This window comes from Ictalurus furcatus, chromosome 24 (genome assembly GCF_023375685.1).
Source record: "Ictalurus furcatus strain D&B chromosome 24, Billie_1.0, whole genome shotgun sequence".
Lineage (NCBI taxonomy): Eukaryota > Metazoa > Chordata > Actinopteri > Siluriformes > Ictaluridae > Ictalurus > Ictalurus furcatus.
The window spans coordinates 18,047,169-18,072,250 of NC_071278.1; the positions used below are offsets into that span (position 1 = coordinate 18,047,169).

At 39.5% G+C, this 25,082-nt stretch overlaps 1 protein-coding gene across 3 annotated transcripts in view; it reads right to left on the reverse strand.

Annotated features, from left to right (window-relative positions):
* The window catches only part of ripor2 (RHO family interacting cell polarization regulator 2), a 49,178-nt gene that overhangs the window by 22,070 nt on the left and 2,026 nt on the right, over positions 1 to 25,082 (reverse strand). The window contains exons 1-6 of one of the 3 annotated variants that reach the window (XM_053612719.1): positions 15,978 to 16,409; positions 12,492 to 12,569; positions 3,101 to 3,221; positions 1,217 to 1,375; positions 399 to 477; positions 132 to 155 (exon numbers count right to left, since the gene is read on the reverse strand). In XM_053612719.1, the coding sequence (XP_053468694.1) occupies positions 132 to 155; positions 399 to 477; positions 1,217 to 1,375; positions 3,101 to 3,195 (357 nt within the window). In that variant the 5' untranslated portion in view covers positions 3,196 to 3,221; positions 12,492 to 12,569; positions 15,978 to 16,409. Of the gene's footprint in view, positions 1 to 131; positions 156 to 398; positions 478 to 1,216; positions 1,376 to 3,100; positions 3,222 to 12,491; positions 12,570 to 15,977; positions 16,410 to 25,082 lie in introns of those variants that run through there. The other 2 variants (XM_053612718.1, XM_053612717.1) reach the window with 2 other exon arrangements.

Below are 25,082 nucleotides of genomic sequence, written 5' to 3' on the forward strand. Positions count from 1 at the left end.
TCAATGTGGCTGGACTGCCAAGAAAAGGGCATGACATTACTGTAAAGCTGTTTATTATCTGCTAATATTTTCTGGCCAGCTTTCTAAGAGAAGAGGAGTGAAGTGTTTATAGCTGAGCTCCTTTTACTCACCTTGTCAAGATCATACAGCACTCCCTGTGCAAACACACACACACACACACACACAAATTCAGTGTCAGTGTCAATCAATGCAATCTATATCTCAAAACACATATCAGATTTACACAACTCTTTAATCAGTCCATGTGACCTGTGCAGTGTTTTCAGACATTAAATATATTCTCAACATGCACCTGGGAGACCTGATGTAGAGAGAAAGAGAGAGAGAGGAGAGAGAGAGAGAGAGACAGAGACAGACATGTGCTTATGATGTCGTACCAGTCTGGAGTTCCTCTTCATGTCCTTCATGAGAGAGGTGAGTTTGTCCAGCTCTGCCTGGTGCACTTCCAAATACTCACTGATCCAAAAAGAACAGAGGGAAAGAACAACTTAATGTCTTGGAGAGGTGTTGAGACAACACACACTCGAGTATGGATGGGACCTTAAGCATACTGCAAAATGTTTGCTTGATCAGATTTAACTCTACATTCCTTGGATTTGCTGTCCAAATCAGGATTTACTAAACCTGAGTATGACATGAAATTCTTATATGTTTGGAAACTAAAATGTATGCATTTACAACATGTACCCCATTTACAGTATTTAGTGTATGATTTCACGTTGTATTCCTATATTTCCTGATTACTGTACACCTGATTACCTACACGTAGTGTGTCTATTTACTATAGGTACCGTATGTACACTATATGTACTGTATTTACTATTGGACTATTGCTGCATGTGACTACAGATTGTAAATTCCGACTTCCAACTATGAGAAACGAAAGAGGTGGAACGCCGTCTACTCAAAAGTCTACTCGGGAACTTGGGATGGTTGAGGATCAAATCAAAGGACTGTGCACAGCTTCAACAGTAAACAAAGTAGCACTTCTTACCTTTAAATGAGTTATACTGTATATACACTAGCACTTGCGTCGTATGTATGTATGTATATATATATATTTACGTATATACTCTATATATTTACTATAAGCACTGATTATATTTACTCCATATATTATGTACTGCATGCATTTATAGTGCCATGGAAGAGCATGGTACATGCTGGTGAAAGCATGAAGATGAACTATACTAACTCCAGGCCCTGTTTCAGGGCTCCGTACACCTCCTCCACTCTCTTAGGCTGTGGTTCATGTGAGCTGCTGCTGCTGGACTTGTGCCCACACAGATGGGGCTTCTTGGTCTTTGTGAGTGACTTCTTCTGTGCTGCCGCGTTCCCCATGAATGAGTTACACCTGGAAACATACACACTCTATCAGACATAACCATGTCTTTTGTGCTACCGGACCTGCAGTAGCTTTATGAATGCATGTGTCACGTGAAGCCATTTCCAAACACATGTGACGCTCAGAGTGTTCTATTCATATACCCAAGGTTGAGGACAAGGACTTTTACATCACGGTTGTAGATCTGGATCGGTATTTAAAACATCAGAAATGTATGTCGCATAGTAATATGACAAAGTATTAGTGTCTTCTGCTGTGACAGGATTTCGCCAAATAATAAACAGCTGCATTCCTGAGACTGCATTCCTCATTGCTTTACACGTCTCAGCATGTCACTTACACACTGATATTTCACTCTGATAAATCTAGGCCACTTTGGTGAGTAAGCACATCCAGTAGCCTAGGGGTCACTTGGCATACTGCCATGCTCAAATAAGCAAGTTACTCACTAGTGGTGATTGCATAGTATACAGACAACACAGACACAGGTCTGCTGTAGCTGGTTAAAATCTGGTTCTCTCTCTGCATGCGTATCCAATGCATATGATTAAAAAAAAAGCCGTTTTGTCAGCTGCAAAATAATAAAATGACACAAACCATGATTCCCACAATACCTTCTATTAGGGTTGTGTAATACAACCAAAATTTTGTGTTACAATATTTTCAGAATTCTGGATGGTAACAGTATATCTATCACCATATATACATTTTCATGAAATTGTAACCTATAAATGAAGTGCTTTATTCCTCTTATACCATAGCATTTCAGCACTGAACCTATTTTCTTTCATTAAGTAAGTAAATGTTGTACATTATGTCTGCTTATAGTTTAATTTAATGTTGCAGCTCCTGTGTGAACCAAGTTAGTTCACTTACGCTATATTGGCTATACATAGTCGTTCTATCATCAGGCTGTTCTTCTCATAAGTTTGTCTTATTACCAAAAAGCTACAAAGCATAAAGTTCTCTGTCTTGAAGACTTTCATGTGGCGGAAAAAAAAACTTACCGACTGTTACGCAGCACTGACACTAGAGATGTCTTCTTCTATACTTTTAACAAACTTCTCCTTACAGAAACGTAATCATATCCGCGGTTATACATTTTTCCTTGTTAATTTATTACACAGTTTATTATTAGTCTTAGATTATATGGAAGGTCTGCCATACAAGTCCCCTGTGTAGGTTGTCACTCCAGAAACGATAACGCGCAAGAACGAACGCACTGATATAAACCTTGATTTTCCATGCAGTCAGAGCAGCGGTTAGAGAAAATTAACCAACACCTTCTGACCAACCAAAATCAAGAATTCAATTGTGCAGGGGTATATATTTACTTAAAAAGCTTTACAGTCAACAATCAAAAGGTTCTGTGATAAAATCGGTGAAACAGCACTACAAAAATAGCTCAATTATTTTAACAGCCTATCACAAAGTGCATGTAAATGACTCTTATTTAAACTATTATTTTCTGACCAGCTCTTTATTTTGTTTGTCTGAATTTGAGAGACCCACAGTATATGCGTTTTGCCATGTGGTAGCTGAATGTCAAATGATTTAAGCTTGATGGATTCAATAGAAATAAACGGTATTTTAAACCCTTTACTAATTGGAAGATTTCTACTGGTAACATATTAGTACCTATGCAACGCCCACCATAGCCTTCTATGTGTAGTAATAAAAACCAACAGCTTTGGAAAGGTTAGTGTTTTTGATAAACAGGATGTAAACGCGCACCGTGAGCGTCTCTCTTGCAGCGTGCTGAAGCCAGCAAACGACTGACTCCGGATGATTCCACTGGGCCCTCCAGGAGAGTGTGTGCCAGCCGCCATGATCTCTGGGAAGCGGGAGGAAACTCCTGCAGAGAGACAGAGAGGTCACGGGGTTAGAAAAAGATCACTACTATAATTAGAGGGGCAAGGTTAGACAGTATATAGGGTTGAGATGGGAGAAGAACATATTTTAAACTGAATTATATGATCTGGAGTAAATCATCATCATATGCAGTATGTTAATAATTTGAATAAACCTTTCAGTAGTACTACACGTTTTATTAAGGATTCTTTATTAAGATCTGTTTTAATGTTTGGGTGTAGCCAAGCTCAGCTGTCACTTAACACAAGTCAAAACTGCACTAAAAACACAAACAAAAAAATGAGTTATTTAATCCTCTAAGCAAATGGAGGCTTTAAATAGCCACTGTAGAGAAAGACGGCGCCATACTGCGTCCAATCAAGTGCTCTTGGAAAAGGCTTGCTGCCTTCTTCAGCTCAAGTAGGGAGGAAGAAAATTTCTGTTTGTCAGTTGCTGTTTCTCTAATCCAAAAATATGGGCCCAAAGACATAGAAGATGAAGAAACAAAATGACTAAATATACTATTATTTTGAGTACCAATATGTATGACGTTCCTCTGGAACGCAATATTATTAAAAATAAATAAATAATAATCTTCCACCAGATGAGCAGTGTGATCTTCAGCTGTCCTTAGGACATGCAAGACAATTTTCTGAGTCACTAGCTCAGTCAATCATTTCAAAAGGCTAGAAAACCTAAGTAATGATTGTACATCAAATGAGAAAAGGTCATGCATTATATCCGTTATTGCAGAGGGAGCAGCTTCGAAAGATGTCCATCATAAAACTCTCAGATTGCAAGGTACACTTCATAGAGCTAATTTTCAGCTCATTTGCCTTGGACAAGGCATATATTTTTCTGTATAAACATCTAAGACCACATGCCATTACATAATGAAAATTCCAGTAAACCACGGCATTATGGTGTAAAAATATGAGAAACAGCAAAATGACAACTCCTGGTTGATAGTCACCAAGTATTATTATTTTAAAACTGTATATGCACGTATGAATGAATCCAAAGCAACTTTGCTAGGGGATCGGTTGCATCCACCAAAATGTCCCACTTTCTTCTCCACAAACATCTGAAGAAGACAAAGCGGCAGTGTGGCCCTCGGTGCATGCTTGGATGGCTGCTGAATGGAGGTGCCCCTCTCACCACTGAGCCCTGCATGGAGCAGCTTATAAAAAGGCCTAAAGATCCGCCTGAGGAGGGCTACGTCACCCCTTACTCTTTAGGCCCAACCCTCATCAGCATTCTGACTACAGCAGCATGACACAGAGGTCTGGAGGCCTCTTTGAAGACAGACCGAGAGAAAAATACAGAGGGGCACACGGAGAACGTTCTTTCCAATCAACAGCAACCAGATCCTTATGCATCAAACATGACGAGGGTGCAGTATGTAGAGAATGTTTATGTTATGTACATATATTATTGCGTTAAATACAGTATATTTTCGAAAAATTCATCAGAAAGTGATTTCTTACACAATGCAACCAGGCTACATTTAGTCCGGCCCTTACTCAGCTCAATGTGGCTCAATAGCTAAACCATGGTGACCAAGCCAATGAGAACACTGGTTACGTTTACGTGCAAACAATCTTGTCAGTCTGATTCTGATTCTTGTTGATAGACTGATAGTTGATAAATGTTGTTGTTCTGCATGTTACCCGTAGGTAGACATGATGTTATTGTATTTTAGTATAACAGTGAGAAGCTTGCAAGCAGTCAGAGTAACATACATAGTAAATTACTTTAAACTACTTTAAAACTTCTTACAAAAATAGATTTAATAACTTGTTTAATATGTTTTAATGTTTAAATTCAATTTAAACCATCTCACACCTTTACCCTAATCATTCCCTCCAGGAATTAGCGAGTTTTTGCGATTGCAGAAATGAATGCAAAATCAAGCAAACTTTTCAAATGCAATTTCTCAAAAGTACTGCAGATTTGGGCCAAGACGCATCATGTGACGTCATCATAACACACATTCAGCCGAAGTTCTCTTCGATTTGCGTGTGCCGAATATGAGTACAGCTAAAAGGTCTCATTTACCAACAAACATCACTGCGAAAGTGATGTCATCCAACTGCAATTTCTTTAATTAAAAAAAAAAAAAAAAAAACACAAAAAACACACAAATTGCATTGCAAATTTTGAAGAAAAAAAAAAGAAAAGCTGCAGCAATAATGAAGCATTTTTGGCCACAACAATCACAAAACAATCCTGTAGGGTCTGCCTAATTACTGCAAAAATGAATTTATGAATATAGATAAATGTCTCCAAGTCCTCCTTTCCATGTGATATAGCTAGCTAGCTAGTTAACTCTCATTTTTCCACAAATAGACACAAGTGGAAATTCACCATTGGAGTCCTGATTCATGTCATCATATTCTCAGATATTTAACAGGAGATAAAATATACCATAATACGTGCAATTTTGGTCCACAATAGCATTAGCCAAGTTAGCTAAGAGCCAGTAAACCAGGTCGCATTTTCCCAGGTAAACACATGCGGGAGTTTAGTATCCAGATCAATTGAACTGTTTATCAGAGAATTTTCTTTCACAGTACCCAAACCTGCCATAACGCTCAAAACTATCCTGTTCATCTGATAACAAAGTAGCAATACAGGTTCTATGGATAACAGTTTCTGGGTGATTGGTCTGATGGTGTGATGATGCCCATCCCACACAATTACTTTTAGAGATTGAGTTTAAATTTAAGTATTTGTCGTCAGGGACCGTGTACAAAAAAAAAAAAAATCTCAAATGAGAAAAGATCCTTTGCACCGCAGATAGCTACAGTACTAGCTAATTTCCATCTGTAAGACGTGGGGGCTTCATATTTTTACAGAGTGGTTACTAAAGACGAACGAATTAATAGAACATGAACTTTGCTTACTCAGAGGAACTGTTTTTGCAACCACTGTGTATTTTTTTTTTTTTTTTTTACACGCGCACACACACAGAATGCATGCAAAGATTGCGCAAGTTTACATGGAAATTATTCTTCCATTTAACAGATTATTGAAAACACATTATTGACATTATTCTGCTGTCCACAGTCACTTTACTTTATTCACAGTGAGGTGTGTGCTTGAATGTTTTTCAATGAGATCGAGCCATCAGATTATTAACAGGTTATTAGGGGCAAAAATCCTTGAGAGGAACCAAGATTGAAAAAAAAGGAACTTGGCTTCCTGTTTTTTGTTGTTTTTTTAAAAAAAAAACAACAACACATCAACACGAACTACATTAATTTATTACACAAGCAAGCAGATACATGCCTGCACATTTATCCCACTATCTTTCACACACAGACATATAGACACTCAGTGACTCATGTGGTGGGTATATGTGAAAAACATTAAACTCAGCATTTTAACAGCAGCCTAATTCCATATGCTTGACTAAATGATGTTCCCCTTAGCAACAGCATACAATACACAGTGTGTGGAGTAAAACAACATTGCCATTATGTGGCCTGTGCAGAGACCAGCGCCTCCACCTCCCATTCAGCTCTGAGGCTCTGTTGTCTTCTCTTGCACTCTACTACAGGCAGTGCTAGGTAGGAGGGCCCTTGTGTTTGGGACCTCTCAGACTGGCCTTTGTGTTTCACTCATCCCTTCTGTCTACACACACACATACACACACACACACACACACACACACACAGCAATGACTTCATCACCGCTCTCTGTGCCATTTCACAGAAGTGACCCACTGACCACCGTCCTATTTTAACACTGAGTGATGAAATCTGTCAGTGGCAACGCTGGTCAAAGCTAGGCTGTAATCTTCAGCTACTGTGACATGGTTACTGATCTGCTGACCAGCTGCATCCAGAGCTACAGTATTGTGCAAAAGAATTAGGCACATGCAAAGAAATGCTGTAAAGCAAAGATGCCTTCAAAAATAATGAAAGTAAATGTTTCTACATAAAAAAAAAAAAAATATCATAATGAGCAGTAAACAGTAATAAATTAAACTAAGTCAATATTTGGTGTGACAACCCTTCGCTTGAAAAAAAAAAAATAGTAGTCTCAGGTAGAATGTGTGCAGTTTTATAAGGAAATGAGCTGTACGTTTTACTGAGCATCTTGCAGAACCAGCTACAGTTCTTCTGGAGACTTTGACTTGCAGCTGCTTCTTATTTTTGCAGCAAAACCCAACAGCCTTCATTATGTTGTTGTTTTTTTTTTTTTGTCTGAAACGTGGTCTCTTATGTAACATGCTGCTTTCTTTACTGACATACATTTTTCTGTAACATTTAATTTTGTGCTGGAAAACTAAGCTTTGAGAATCTATAATGTTTTTGTACTGACTCGATAATGCAGAAGTCACACAATAATAATAATTTATAACAAAGTTTGTATTTATAGTAAAAAAAAAAAAAAAAAAGAAAAAAAAAAGTGGGTTGGATCTAAGACTTCTGCATAGTACTGAGCATCAATAATCGGTCCAACATCCAGAAGAAGATAATACACACGTCTCTTACTTAAAAATACTTCTATAATAAATCATCTTTAAATAAATCACAGTGTACAACTTTTTAAACTACTGTTCGTTCTCTCTCTCTCTCTCTCTCTCTCTCTCTCTCTCTCTCTCCCAGATCTACAAAGACTGTCATGTGCTCATCACTGGACTCTTATTCACAATATGCTCATACTGAACATCACTTCAACACACGTAGTACTGTTTGTCTTTACTCTTCTATACCTGTATACTGTAATGCTTTATAATCACACCCAGAAGAGAACAAGTTCCCATTCAGTTCCTCTCAAGGTTGTTTCCACATGTCATCCCCATGAGTTTTTCCTTTCTGCTGTAGCATCTGGCTTGCACATTAGGGATCCGAATCTACAGAAACCCCCAGATTCCTGTAAAGCTACTTTGTGACAATATCTATTGTTAAAAGCACAGTGTATGAACTTAATGAGAAACCAGACTCTGGATACACGGGCTTGAATGGATCATTTGGTTATTTGTGTCAGAGCTACATATAATATTTGACCATCATCATGTCATAAACTCTACAGGTAATCTGTATTCATGTTTCTCAAGTGCCTGTATATAGCATCGGCCCAACAGCTAATCAAAATTAAGGTACTTTTCCATGCGGCTTTGATGTTACTGCATCAGTAACATCCTGATAGAACATCCCAACCAAGACAACACAGCAACGAGCTATAAAAGCCTTTGGCACTGCATGTGGAAGTGAGATTTAATCAGTAGCTCATTATAAACACGACCGGCAGTTACAAGTTTTTGTGTTTTTGCATAGAGAAGTTCCTTTCACCACTTAGTTGAGCAGGTACATGCATGGTGCTCACAAACCCCAGAGAATATTAGGTGCAACAATACAAAACATAACAGTACCTCTGAGGAGTCACCGAGTTCACATGGAGGCACGAGCATGAGAAAAATGAGAAAAATATCAGCCAACCAGTAAGAGTAATGCCACATGGCAGTGTGGAGTTTTAAACATTGCTGGAGAATAAGAAGCAATTTTTTGGCTGACTGTGACTCACATGAGGTGGATGCTTGGCTTTGTCTTCAGAGATACTGATATGGTCATGTCAAGCCAGGATATGTTTTCAAAACGTCTATGAGAAAAAATGCGTTTGAAATGCGCAGGTGAGTCTGTAATGTTTAAAAGTATTTCTGGTCCTGCAAATGGATCTGGCCAGTTTCTTCAAGGCTTTTGTGTACATATTTCTGACCCAGAAATTAGCTCCACCCCCTGATGGGACAGCACTGCTCAGTTCTGCGGCTTTAGCTCACCGTCAATATTTTTATCGCGATTGCAATTTGTTTTGCAGCCAAGCATAGGGCGCTAAACCCATTTAAAGCAGCAGTTTATCTAAAATAATAAACTCCTCCTTTAAATTGACCAACTTAAGAATTCTCTGTCCATACATCTCAAATCCGGACATCATAAAATCCCATTTGTTTAAATACCAGCCACAGGAAATAGAAACAGAGTCACTACAATGTTATCTAAGGCTGAGTGTAAACTATTGATACGAGTGCTTTAAATATCATGCCACTTCATATTCCCACTGTAACTGGGCTAGGAGAGCAAAAGGATATGTATAGGTTTGACTCTATTATCGGATGTTCTAAGGCTCAAGAACACACAAGGTTTTGGAGAAGTCCGTGCATGCGGGAAATGCTAGTGGACCGAGTGGCTCAATGTGACATGACTATTCCATTCAACTACCATAAAGTGGTAACCTTTACTGTAGAGCTCTGCTTTCAAGACTCACTACTTTGTGGCTTCCAAGAAAGAAAAAGTCATTTAGAAATGGGATTAGAACAGCTTCAATGCAGTTATGGGGGAGCTTTATATAGACAGCTTGCCATGTTGTTTTTGAGGACGTAAAACATGGATCTAGGTCTTGAGAGAGCTGGCTTTTAAAGTGGGTCATCGCTACATATGTGACAGAGAGCAGAGATGACGTGCGTAACAAGGAGCTGCTGGCTTGGTATTGGGCATTATGTGGAAGACCAATATTTATAGAACACCCGGATGAGAGAGGCATGTGCAGGGGCTGACATTCCTATATGCAAGGAGTGTAAGGCAGCAAGAAAATGTGATTCAAACGCAGCTGCTGAGACCATCTGAACCCAACCCTGACTGAACACACCTCCACACACCCAATCCGATCCACATCACACGCAGTCAAGCACGAGGGCAGCCACTGAAGCTTTACAAATGATCTTCTGACCTAGAATTTACACCGGATGTGATATGAAAGAGATACGTTTGCATATGTACAACAATATCAATGGAACAAGCTGAAGTTAGGTCAACTGTAATTACAACATGACATGGGACAGCGGGACAGTGAACAAACAACTTATTTGTGTCCGTTCCGGTTTCCCATCCCTGGTGGGTGTCATGAGCATCAATAGCAAACAAGCACATACATCTACAGGATGCACAATCATTACATTATTTCATACCACACTGCTGCTGAATGCTTGAACCGGATTGGTCAGAAAGTTTTCAATCATATCTACAACGGCAGCCCTGACTGGCTGGTGAAGGAAAAGATGTTATGCTATGTAACATAACATGATAACAGCAACTAATCTGCTTTATAAGCATTCAACAACATTAAAAGTATCTGGGCCTGAGCGATATATTGATATAGTGATAAATGATTACGCGATACACTTATCTGAGATATAATTGGTATGGTTTTTAATACATTCTTAATAATTACAAATTAAACAGTACTGAATGGATGCTGTTGATTTGACGTAATTGAATTGATTTATTTTTTACTGTTTTGCAAACAGTTTGTTAGCCAAGTTATAGATTGAGATACGCATTGGGTATCGTAGAAACGTCCTCAAGCATCGCAAGACGATATTTTAGTCATATCGCCCAGCCCTAAAAGTACCTATAAAAGGATTAAATGTATATGTTCTTTAATAAAGAAATTGTTAGCATTGGCAAACTGCTGTGGTATAAGAGGAATAAAACACGTCATAGTTGATTATTTTCCTATAATTGCACACATTTTGTTTTATTCCTTAAATTTAATTGAATAATTTGCTATCGAGTGACGCAGTGACAAGAACAGCAAAAGAAGAAAAGATGAATGAAGGAGAAAAAAAAAAAAAAAAAAAAAAAAAGTGAAACACTTTGAAGAACCGTTTCCTCAAATGCTGTGCATCTAAGCTGTGGATATACATTTTTTTTACTCCTTTTATTAGGCTTACAGTACAAACAATTATTTGCCTAGTCACTGAATTCTTAGATCTGAACCGTGCCATTGACCTAAATGCCCTTTATAGCTGACGCTGAAAGAGACACTTTCAACTTTGAAGTACAGGAAATGAACAATATTAACTGTGCAGGCAGAGAGCCATTCTGGCAGCTCACAGAGAACAAGGCACATTAGGACTTTGGTATGATACACATACTTGTCTGTAGCTCAGCTGGTCTGTGTGTGTGTGTGTGTGTGTGTGTATGTGTATGAGAGAGAGAGAGTGAGAGAGATGATTCACTGGATTCTGCTCTGTTCCATTTAATCAAACGGGCATAGCTGGTACATAGACCGAACATGACATTTCCATCCACCAGTATTTAAAACTATTGCTAAGCATTGTGCATGCGGATTAAACATTGCATACTGTTCAGTGACTCTTTTTTTCATAGGTTTTGATTGAGATTTTTTTTGTACTTGCAGCTTCTGATACCGTCAGCAATCAGAAAAAGCTATACGACCATTAAGCCCCTTAAAGCATGCATGTGTGCATGGACTCAAGCTGTGCATTTAGGAAATACTTACACAAGCTAATTTACTCAAAGTAAATGCCATTCCTGTAAATAAGCACTTGTAAATATCGTTAGAAACCAAAAACATTCTGTTGGCTCACAAATGCATCTCTAAATCCACTAATTTCTTACATGCTGCTATGTAGAGAAGCAATAAACAAACAAAATAACTTCTTTTTTTTTTTTTTTTAAAGTATCAATTTTGGGTCATTTAAAGAAAGATGGAGCAGTTGTTGTTTGTGAGCGAGGACTTGCTTGTAGTTCACATTGCTTCTGGCCTGCACAGTCAACTCCATTCGCCTATCCCTTCTACAGCTGTCATATTATAGCTGTGCATCTCGTCTCTCCAGAGAGACACAGCACCTCCTCTCTTTAAAGACAACTCAGTCTTCAAAAGCTGATTACACATCTCAGTAGTCCTGCATCTAATAAATCATCAGGCATATAAAGAAGACATCACAAATAGTCTCATGGTCAACTCCAGTCCACTTACACAAATGCTCAGACAAAAAAAAAAAAAAAACACAATTCTGAGATACAGATGCTCCCAGACATCTTCTAAGCTGTTTTGTCTTAGGAACATGGCTACTTCTCAATTTTAACCTAAAAAAAATTTTAAAAAATGGATGAGCATGGATGAGTGCTAGATTCCCACCCAGTACCATTGGCGTCCCTTATAGGGTGTATTCCTGCTTCACGCCCAGTGTTCAAGGGATTGACTGCAACCCTGTTCAGGATAAAGCAGTTAGTGACGATGAATGAATGAAACACTTGGGTCTGAAACTCTGAACAGAGAAGCAGCAAATTAACCCAAAAAGAATTCAGTTCCCTCTCTGGGCCAACCTTGCCCATGTACAGCTGATCATCACTGGTAAAGCACAAATGGGGAAACATTTAAACATCCAGCTTATCACTGTAAAAGAGACAAATGTATTGAACGTCTATTACTGCTGGAAGATTATTAAAAATGTGCTCACTTTCTCCAGATGGTCTGTTAATCAGGAGGATTATAGAGCAGCCCCTTGCTGTCCAGTGCCACTGTCAAATCAGATCATCTGAATACAGTGAACGGAAAATAAAGAAGAAACCCTCAGAGACCCTCAACACATTCTCAGCCCAGCACCTGCTCCATCCACTTAAGTCACAGGGCACGCTCACTATAATCAGCAGAGTATAATCGCGACAAAAACGATGTTAATCCTTGAAGGATGCTCCTTTCCTGTTCATCACACAAGTAGAAACATAATGATACTGCATTGGAGTAAATTAAATAATGAACACCTTCTGACCAATCAGATTTAAGAAGTTGAACAGTTCTGTGGTATAATAAAAATCTAAAAGTTGATTGAAGGCGTGCTCCAATAAACAATTTAAGTGTGTTAACAACTGCCAAATTTAGACAAGGAGGAAAAATCTGATACAAAAACAACAAATTTAAGCTCAGAGCTTAAAACCAGGAATAGTGACCCCCATCAACTTATAGTATAGTGTAAAATGCTATTAGATTAGCATTAAGAGGCAGAGAAGCCAAAGCGTATACACTGTACTCTTAGAAGGTCTGACACTACAGCAATCATGCAACCCTCACCTGTAATTCACCATGCTGATTTAATATCACTGTCATTACAGTGATGCTGAGCAACACACTGCAGGTCTCATCATGACTGCAGGACAGCTGAGGATAAAAGGTCTGACGTCTGCTTTCATCCCCCACTCCAAAATCTTCCAATTAACCCCAGCCCTTCCAGAGAATCTCAAATATCTCTCCATTTACCCATCCCCCCAAATGCTCCCCTGCCTCCATCTCTCCTAAAATACCCCTCCTCACACCCTCAGGGCCAAGCTCTCCAACTGGGATTTGTCCAGACAAGAGCAGACTCAGTGGCAGCTTAAATACAGATAACTCAGACAGGACTCAGTAATAAATCACACTTCAATCTCTCTGCATGAAACGCAGAGGATGCGGCTGGACAGAGCTGGACAATGGCGGAAGTTTTTCATTTCAGCTTTATCTTGGCTCATCTTTTCTTTGGGTGAATGTGGGTGATAGCTGCCATACAATGCTGGCCACCAAATGCTGGAAGCAAAGCTGAGAAAGCTGATCTTCCCTTGAACCACTTACTTTCTAGCACATTATGCATGTACAGCCCCTGAATGTCAGGTCTTGAAAAGATAGAACAGCTCAGAAATTCAGGAAGTCTTACAGAAAGCATGCATAAACTATACTAAACTATCTTAAAGAGCAACTCCAAGAACCTATATTCCTTCCGTCATCGCCTTCATCAACGTTCTGCATCACCACTGGCTGGACGCGGTGATAATCCCTGCTGGAACGACCACAGAAGTACTTAATAAGAGAAAGTCTTCATTTCATTTCAACATTTACCTTACACTCAATGTTGATGCATTTTGTCCATATCCTGTATTTAGAGGAAAAAGTACCTAGAAACCATCAAATGGGGGATAAAAAGCCTTAAAACAGTCCCACAGCTATAAACTCATTATACAACAATGCTGTTTAATTCTCAACAAGCTGTGTGGGATTTTTTTTTTTTTTTTTAAAAGAGAGGCGCTGGTAAGGAGATGACTGTTTACAGCAGCTATAACATTACTGATAACTGGAACTAACTTGTTTCACAGACGATTCTATGACAATAAATGTAACTATAAACTATAAGTGTCATTCTTTAATTTTTAAAACAGCTGAGGGAGAAAATACTACGGGATGAACTATTATAGGAAAGAAATCAACTCGTCACCCTGATACTTTTCAGATAACAGCATGCCCCCGTAATGTTTTATTCCTTACTCATCATATAGATAAGCATGTTTGTGTCAGACTCACATCCACAGTGATGGGCTTCAACAGCTTGTCCATCAACTAAGCTGCACCATGAGTTCATTGAGACATCACAACATGTGTAACATCAATTTAGGGAGATATGCTAGTAAAGGAACTTTATTTATTTATTTTTTGGCTACATGTTTAAAAAAAATAACTCCTGGTAACCTGCTCATACAGGACACATAACAGTCTAAGAATGACAATTTGTCTCATTCACTATCTCAAGCACTGATTTAACACTTATCTATGAGACACAGAAGGATATCAGTTCCCAGAAAGACCCATTGTGCCCAGCGTTGCATTGCATCAAGACAACAAATGAAACATCGCCTGACTCACTTCACTCCTGCCCACTGGCACAGATCTTCATCACGCTTTTTTTCTGAAACATGTCAAAGAACAGTTACTAACATGTTCTAATGTGGGTTACATGGCATGGCATGGCATAGAGTGGAAGAGACAGCAGAGAGAAAATGTAAGCAGGGGAAAAACACAGAGTCTGATACAGAAAAAGTAGGAACGCGAAACAGAGAGACAGAGCTGATGGGATTTGTCTGTGGCAGAGGCCATGTTGGCAGCGTTAGGTCTTGGCATGGTCTTCTAAATGTCTTATGAAATGCCTTCCAGAAGAAGCCACTCAATTTGACCAATGGAGGAAATCAGGAGCATTTACCCATATCAAAGCAAGAGTGTTGTTGATTTTCACCCAACCTCGAGATGTAGGCCATTTTCCTTTTCAACCACTTCTGTTTTTCAAACAGACGACAATAACTTAAATTACAGTACAGTTCAGAGCTCTGCAAAATTACTGTAATCATTTACAACAGATGCAAAGCTCTCAGGCAGAACAAATGAGACTTTTTCTCAGCGCCAACCTGACTCGCATTTGATAGGGACGAAAACAAAATAGGACACTGATATTGTAATAATTTCTTGGAAGACACTTATACAAACTTGCATCACAGTTAAAGCCTTGCTTACATGTTCCTAGGGATGATGCCAATGCCAAAACACACAGAAAACTTCTGTATGCGCTGTAACTGCTCAGAGTTTTCACAGAACACAATAAAACAATGCAGTTTATTTATAGCTGGTTGCGGTGTCAGTATTTTAAAAAGGTTATTATTGCAATATAAACGATATATTGAGCAGACGTGGTGTATTCAGGTTAGAGATCAGGCACAGGGGTCTGTGGCTCTTCTTCTGAGCTGTTTACAGGGGAATGACTGACACCACCTGCGTGAAGAAACCAATCAGCGCCTGAAAGGAAAGAACAACCCGAGATGTTGTGCCATTTCGGATTATATTATTTCGGACAAATAACGCGGAAATAAACAAATTCGTCCGTCTTTATTCTTTCAATAATGTTTCCTTTAGACGCTATTAATAGATTAATAGAAAACAACAGTGCAGGAAGACGGTCTGTCAGTTTGCGCGCGCTGCTCAGAAGTAACTAACCGAACTAATAAACAAATAACTAATAAGAACTATCCGGATTATTTATATCCTACGGAATAAATAAATAAATAAATAAATAAATACAACTCATGATGCCTATCAAAGAACCCGCTGCATTATTACAGCCTGCACTATGATTCTGAGTAGTGTAAATACTCACCGCACTGCAAAGAAAAACCCTTATTCCAGTTAAATCCTGTTCACGCGACCCTCCATCGGAGATCCACCGGTGAGGTTCATTCAAATCATCCTCAACTCAGCGACTCTGAATGATAACACCACCGAAACGACAGCTTCCGATCCAAACTCGTGTGTAATCCCAGTTTAGATTTGTATCAACCACCGCCCCTTCAGCGCCGACTGACCAATCAAGAGCGCCGACTGTATAAGTGGGCGGGGTCTACACGCTTCCCTCGTCAATATTCTACCTAAATGTTAAGTCTTCAAAAGCGTGTACCCAAGTACGTGTGTACATGTGTCTGTAGCCCAGGGTTAGTTTGATATTTACTCAGCTGTCCTGGTTAACATGGATCACGCATGCAGCCAGGCTGTAAAAATAATAATAATAATAATAATGAGTCTTTGTTGGTCACATATACAGTAGAGCACAGTGAAATTGTTTTCTTCGCATACCACAGCCTGTCAGGAAGCTGGGGTCAGAGCGCAGGGTCAGTCATGATACAGCTCCCCTGGAGCAGAGAGGGTTAAGGGCCTTACTCAAGGGCCCATCAGTGGCAGCTTGGCAGTGCCGGGGCTTGAATCCCCGACCTTCTGATCAGTAACCCAGAGCCTTAAATGCTAAGCCACCACTGCCCCCACCGCTATTATTAAAAAAATAATAATATAAAAATCTGTTCCAGCTCTCTCAATCATGTGCACAAAAATAGCTCTGTTACAGAAGTCTACATGGAGAAGAATGCAAGTTACTGACCAGCTGACCAGTTTTAACACAGGAACAATAGTGGCAGTCGTTCAGAGCAAATTTAGGTCACAATGCATGCATGAGGATTTTTAAAAAACTGTGGCAATTCAATCTGCTCAAGATGTTTGTACACCAGGAATGTAGACACAAACAGCAATGGCAAAATAAGCCTTGCCAGACCAATTCTAACCTCAGTTTATCACTGACAGGTTTATTACTCTTACACAATTTATATGTTATGATGATTCTGTTCATTTGTGGGCATGATGCACACACACATTCCCCCTAGGGGAAATTTAGCATAGCCAATCCACCTACTGGCTTGTTTTTAGGAGGCGGTTGGAAAACAAAGAACCTAGAGGTAACCCACGTGGACTCAAGGAGTACAGACAGACAGTAACCCGAGCTCAGGATCCAACCGTGGACCCTGGAGCTGTGAGGTGGCAATGCTACCCGCTGCAACATCATGCCACCCATACGGTGGATGTACCTGATAAAAAGGGGGAATGAATGAGGTACAAGCTAGATAAGCTATAGATGCCGAAGAGATCTCTTTTTCTTTTTGCATGCATGAAATATTCAGAGTGATCTCATAGTGAAATCAGAGCAACCACATTAAAGTTTAAGCACCTGTATTGTCTTGCTTCTTCATAACCTGCTCACGCTTCCACCTCAAGGCTGTAACTTTGGTTTGGACCTGACTGGAGTTCAAAATAAATAAATAAATAAAAATAAAAAATGAACAACAACAAAAAACAGACATGGCCTTTTAATTTGCGTGCTGTACTTCAGTCCAGAACGCAAAGAGAATACATGTAGTCAGCCTTGGGCAGTGCAGCACAGATACCTCCACATGCCTCTTCTTTCAGCTGCTGTAAAACTTATCCTGTAATTATGGCTGTCATCAGCAGCCCCCAAACTAGCACCTATGTTTACCTGCACATAAACAGCAATCACGCCTCAAACATCTTTAGACAAAACTAGATCTCTACTGTTATACTGGACCTTCAAAATGGATATCATTCTAGGTCTTGATTCAAGCCTTTACAAAATATTTTTAGGTTCTGATTCTCCATAATATCATACCAGTGAGGGATGAAAATAACACCCAGGACACAAGGTATTATTTTGATTCAGGGATGTCAGTAGTTCTTTCAAACTGCAATGGTTCTTCTTCACTAGAATTATGGGGTTGAGTCACAGAAACATTAACATGGTGGTGATGGTGAAAGCTACGTGCCAACATCTTCTTGTCCTACAGTCATGACATTCCGGCTCAATAAACAGTGGTCAAGAGAGCAAAATTACCCATGCTATCTGGGTGGGAGGGATGGAATACTCACTCCCCTGTCAAGCACAGCAACACTAACCAGTTGTGGGCGTCTGTGAGCTCATGTATGCATAAGAGAGCAGATGCATAAGATGAGCGATTTCCTCCTGAAATCGTGTTACCCTACAGAAGCTCAAAAAGATGTGGTTGGTTGGCTTCACATGTCTTGGAGGAAGCACGTGCTAGCCTTCACCCTCCCAGATTGGTTGCTATCGTACTGTATGGTAGGGATAAGCTGGTTGGTGGGTTGGAGTGAATACAGAAGTGACCAAATGGGGAAGAAAATTGATATATTAAGGACACAAGTTTCTCTAGATCTATTTTGTGGCCATCATATATATCTAATGGCAACTAATGTATTTTAAAATGAAAGAGGAAATCAGGTGACTTCAACTACTGTGGCCACAGAAAGCAGAACATAGAGATGATTGAAGTAAATTTTATTTAAAGATGTAATTTTATCAATCTTTGAATGATGAATAAAAACATACTGGAGTATCTAGCGGTGTGACACGGAAATACCATTATCCCCCACCACCTTCTCAAATTCTCGAAGTGAATAGACTCCTTTACTTGTTCCTACCAAATAATTAACTGGAGGCCACATATTAAGTATGTTGTTCCACAACATATTACGTTTAGGGCTCAAGTTCATATAATTTGTGGTCATGCAATGCTTAGGCTTCAAAATATTGACTTCTGGCCTTGATATATTAATTCGTGGCTATGCTTTATTAAAAATAACCAATTTCTCAATAAATACACACACACACACACACACACGTCATATGGTCATAGGTTCTACACAGAAGGTGTGTGTTTAAGGCATGATGGTCTTCTGGTTCCCCCTCAAGTACAATTGTTAGGACCGTTAAGGGAGTAGCTAGATACACTATATGTTCCTCGCCACTTCAAAATGCCTTTTACCTGAACATTTTTCTGCACAAGTAAGTTATTAAATATACACATCTTGTATATGGATCAAAGGTGCAATACAAATGATTAATATGCATAAAAATGACTTGTTTTGACTCTACTCTTACTTCTCTATTCTCTCATTAAGGGAGAATAAAATATTAAGGGAAAAATAAAGTTATAAAGTGCAGCATTCATCAGTCAAACTTTGTAGAGCCCAGGAGCTTCTTATACAATTCATATTTGATTGTTGCTGAACAATTTCTGTAAATACTTGAAAATGAAAACACATCACAATATTCAAAACAACATTATCAAAGTTCAAGAAAATTGGATCTTGTCTCTACGCTGTGGATTCCACAAAATTGTCAACCTTTACCAGCCTCAAACACACGGTTTTGACAATCGAGACTCATCCGACATCACTTTCCGACGTTTTAACTGACCTCTTATTCAGTTTGAAATCTGAAGGTAAATATTTCATTGCATTTTGAAAGACTGATCCAAAACCTTCATCCAAAAATGAATTCTAGCATTTAAATTTGATCATGTAGTTATGTACAAATGTCCAGTTTGTGTAATCAAACATTAGATAATTATAGACAGGTTTATACAGTTGAAGGCATATCATCAAAACCTCAGATGTTTGACTGCTACTGTGTGTACGTATGTACAAAAATTAAATCCTCATTCATTTCATAATAAAAGTTCTTCAAAGCTAGAAAACCATGCCTACCCTGATGGCTGTGTATATTTTCACTGGCAGCACGCTTACACGCTTAGGCTTACAGTAGTTAGATTAAAGACCGTTATGCCTTAAACACACATATCCTGCCCTTGGTCTTAATAACAGACTCAGCTGTAGGTAGCGGTCCAGGCCGCCCACCCAGCACAGCTGCTTGTATAGTCCTCGCCAGGTGTTCAGATGTGTGTGTGAGCTGATGTTTGTGTTATGGGCTCTCGGTTGGTCTAGGATCAGCGGAGCAGCAATCGTGGTTGTGTGTTTGACAATAATGGTGAACGTCAGAACCTAAGAGGCAGTAACTGGATCTGTGCGACAACTACATTGTCTTTCATCGCTACTGATTCTGATCAGCCGCTTGCACTCTGTTATTATTGCGAGGCCTCACGACCTATGAGGAAGAAGCTCTGCTTAGCTGTCATCAGCATGGCTGTGTTTTACTCTCAACATGATTTCTTTTCACCCACTGTAAATAAAAAAAAATAAACGTAGCCTTGTGTTGGTGGAAAGCTTGGCTCATTTGGACTAAAGTAGGTCAAATGGGTACTTGTGTCATCAGGCAGTGAGACAAAAGTGCCATGCAGTCTACGTGGCACAAATCCGAAAAGGATGGCCGCCTCCGGTGATAACAAAATTCTGCATCATCTACTCTATGACAGTGGAATCTATAGCAGAGAGGTCTTTCTAAAATCCAGTTTCACTAACCAAACATGTTATGCGAGGAAACATCATGCCTCCTCCTCTCTTTATGTTCCTCACTGTTTCTGCCCAATCTAAGCAATGCTTTACTTGTTCTCTGTGCCTAGGGCAGTGTGTCCCAAGCTGACGTGACCAGATCATGTCTTTCTGACATAAACTCATCCCAGGCCTCAGGGAAAATCACAGATGACCCATGCATGAACTCTGGAAAAGGAACAAAACATACCATCATGTGCAGATGCCTGACTAGAAGTTAAATGGAGTTGAATGCTGAGACACATGCCTTTTACTCAAGGCTCTTACCTAAAAAATGGAAAGAGCAATTATAAACCACTTCATGCAAGTGCTCAGATTCTATAATGATGGATTATACATTGGTATCCTGGGCCATTGTAAAGTAAGGAACCAGAATGATTTAGGGGCCCCCTATGATTGACACATGGGAAAACTGGACGAAACAAATAACAACAAAAAAATTAACCATTAATTCATGTTGTAAACATGCTGCTTCTTACAGCTAGGACACAATACTCTTTAGAGCAAGTTTTTCCAGTTTGAAAAGTGGGAGATTAGGCATTTTGAATGTGGAAGTAATTTTTTGAATGATTGGGTGGGTGGGCTGATTTATTTATTTATTTATTTATTTATTTTTGCTTCAACCATGAGTCTAGACTACACTTAAGCTACACTATCTAACTAAAGCTACTAGTGTACATGTAATACGATTGCTCATAGAGGGGATTCCCAATGCATTTAATGCGTGCTTTGACAGAAAACTGAAGGATGTAAATGTGCCACTGATACAAAATTCAGAGGCTGAGAAATGAATTTATCTGTTCATCCATCTTCACTAACCACTTTCTCCTGTTTCAGAGCCATGGAGGATCCAGACACTATCTTGGGAACATTGGGTGCAAGGCTGGATAAGACTCACATTCATTGACACTTAAGGGAATTTTAGAGACGCTAATTCACCTACTGATATGTTTTTGGGAGGTGGGAGGAAACCGGAGTATCCAGAGGACACCCTCACAGCCACTTGAGAGACATGAGAACTGGAAACTACAAGCAAACAGTAACTGGAGCTCAGAAGCAAACCCTGGATCCTGGAGCTGTGAGGCAAGAACACTTCCTGAGATTTTTAATATTGTGTTTTAAGTTTTATGCTGGCCTGCACTTTAAGGCAGAAATCTTGAGGGCCTATCGTCACCCATGGTGGTGCCACTTAAAAATCATTCGTGTGGGAATAGTATAATAGGCTGAATAGTGCATTGAGGCAGTGGTGGCTTTGGCGGAGGCAGTGGTGGCTTGGCGGTTAAGGCTCTGGGTTACCAATCGGAAGGTTTGGGGTTCAAGCCCCAGCACTGCCAAGCTACCACTGTTGGGCCCCTGAGCAAGGCCCTTAACCCTCTCTGCTCCAGGGGCGCTGTATCATGGCTGACCCTGTGCTCTGACCCCAGCTTCCTGACACGCTGGGCTACGCAAAGCAAAAAATTTCACTGTGCATATGTAAATGTGACCAATAAAGACTCATTATTAAGAACGTGCAGTGGATTATCCACCCTAATTTGATGACTTTCAGCCTGAGTTTACCGAGTGCCAGCTTTGTTAACTACAAGGCTGTAACTGCCCAGATCTACCAGTAAAATCAAGGTTAATTGTCTATAGCTGTAGTGGTTGCATTCAACAATGTGATGACTGTGCAGATGTCCTGCTTATTGGGTGTGCCTTAGTTCAGAGCTAGTCCTGATCCACAGACATGCAATCTCGAATACTGGTCTCAATTCTCTCCCTTTCCATCCACCCAACTGTAAGACGCGAAATAACTTGATAAGGTGAAACCAGACACCACCTCAACAGGCTCTGCAGAGGCGCCTGAGAGGACACACTTCCCCCAACCCTGATATGAGATCAGAGAGTAGATAAAGAGCAGTGGAATAAATGGGTTGTGAAACCTGATACTGCTTTTTGCCTGCTTGAACACAGCAGTAGCATAACATATGAACAAACCAAAAATGTAACAGCAAATCAGAAAATGCAACAACAAAAACACAACAAATTCAACACACCAGTATGAACTTAAAATGCAAAAGGGTAGGTCCTTATTGAACATCACATGCTTATTGAAGAGTGTGTCAGTCTGTGACAATGCGGACCTACCCTTTCTGTTATGAGCTAATGCTGCTCTGTTATTGAATTTGCTGTGGTGTTTGGTTTTCTTCTTGTGTTTTTGGTTTGTTAATGTATTTTTTATACTTATGGGTCACCATATCACTGTGAGCAAAGTCACAGCTGAATGGAGACTGAGTGTGAAATCTGTCCTGTCTTTTACCACATTTAATACCACATGAAGAGGCTGGAAACTCCATACAGGAGCTGGTCTTTACACCTCAGCAATATATACAGAAACTGCGAATTGAGAAGTGATCAGGAGAGACTTCCTTGTAAAACTGGATAGAACTGCTTAGATCGCCTGAGGCGGTACACAGAGACAACTCCAGGTGTTGCTAATGAAATATTCGAAATATTTGTGTGTCAAACCTAAGCGTTGAGATGATAGAAGCTTCTTTCGCCTTTTTTGGCACTCATTTCTGTTGCACGATTCACAAATACTTGACTTATAGCAGTACAAGTGGTTGATAAGTGTGAGGTAATGGCACACATGCTAGAGCTTGTACTTGTGTAGCTTGTACGGTGTTTTGATTTATAATCTAACAGCTTCAGTGCTTGAGGTTGGTACATCACATAGTTTCTTGGATCTGATGTAATACGAGCCATCCACCTTTGGGTACAGTGAGATTTAGTTTAAGGACTAATAACCCATTTTCCCTTCTGTCTCCTTATTCTGTCTACACTTATTTGATTCGCTCAACAGGGTGACTAAGGCCAGTTTCCTCCCAGCCTTCTGACCATGTCTAATAGGCTTTCCTCTCTGCTTCAGGAACCACACATAAGCTCATGCAAAAGGCTCTCTGAACAACTCATGAAGTACCCACAAAAAGGAATCAATGGACTCATTGTGCATATTTTTCTCACAGTAAAGTTGACTTTCCCTTTTACTGTTTTTTTTTTTTTTTGCAAGATTGAATTAGGTTAATGAGAAAAGTTTTGAAGGCTGAACTCTTAAAGTTTTTAGAAGAATGTTAGGAGAGAGAGAGAAAGGGAGAGAGAGAGAGAGAGAGAGAGAGAGTTCAGTGGGAGGGTCAGGCAGTTGTTTATTTGAGGAAAGGTGACGGAGTATCAGGAGTCAGTTCCTCAGATTGGCACAGAGGAAGGACTAAAGTTCCAGTAGACTGGAATACACAGGAGACCTCAGACCTCACTCTGAACTGTACATTTATGGTTTTTTAGGGATGTCTTTACATACACTTTAAAATAAGAGTTCCCTTAGGGTTCCTTGGGTTGTTAATGGTTCTAGCTTTCTAAATGGGTTTCTGTTGTATGGTTCTCTGAAGATCTTTTCAGATCTCCACCAGAGGGACAAACCTGCAGCTTAAAAGACTCTAACCTGGCAGATATGTTGTTCAATATGGGTTGTAAATTCTTCGGACTATCACTGATCTACACCGAATGTTGCTGGTATATGATATTAAAATATGCCGTAGAATTACACTCTCTGTGGGTTCCTTCTATGGTTAATGGTTACAGCATTAGAAAATGTTATACTTGGAACCATTTATAAAAGGGAAACTCCCTGTTGTAGAGTTATACACAGAGCCATTAAAGGTTCCCCTAGGACAAACCAAAGAGCCCTTACTTTTAAAATGCTAGAACCTTGTTTATTGTGTACCTTGTATGTTACATGCTTTCATGTTCTGTATGTATTGATACAATATCAAAGACTAATACATTTCAAATATTCATCAAGTACAATGTGGCCCAGAACAAACTGACACAAAGCTTGGTGTAGACATAAATAGACCTCTATCTCTATCCCTTTGGGCTTCAGAGTGCTGTAGCTGTACAGGAATTCACTCAGATGTCTGAAGATTGTTGTTGAATTCTCAATTCTGGTCAGTCAGAAGATATTGATTTTTTTCTTTTCTTCTAACAGCAGCTCTTACAGTAGTTCTGGCTACAAAGGTTTATTTTGCTTTACTTGTTCTAATATGTTATTGCTTGCACATGGACTTGAAGAGAGAAAAAAAGTTGAGTGAAGGAATGACTGTTTATAGCTGTAATAGCTGCTAAACAGCTGTTTGGACAAAAGAAGGACGTATTGAAGTCATTCTCATGACTGGATCAGGAAGATGCTGCAGGGTTGCGATGGAAACATGGCAAATTATTAACAAATTCAAAACGTGATAACATTCTACAAAATAACTTTAAAGAGATTTTTTTTAGATAGATGTTTAATTAAAAAAAAATGTAGTAATTGGCAAATTGCTGTGATATAACAGGATTAAAACTCTTCAAGATATGCCGATATTGAAAAATAATAAACTCTGAGTGCCTCACACCACCTCGTCACTGATTATTTTCCTATAATGGCACAACCCGTCATGTTTAATTTCTCACATTGAGCAGTAATGTTTCCTTCCATGTGCGTATAGCTGTGTTATGATAAGAAGCAGCTACAAAAAGATGTGGTGGGTTCATAAGTCACAGAAGATTGGTGCAATAGGGGAGCTGTCGTGCGATATGAGGATGCTTAGGT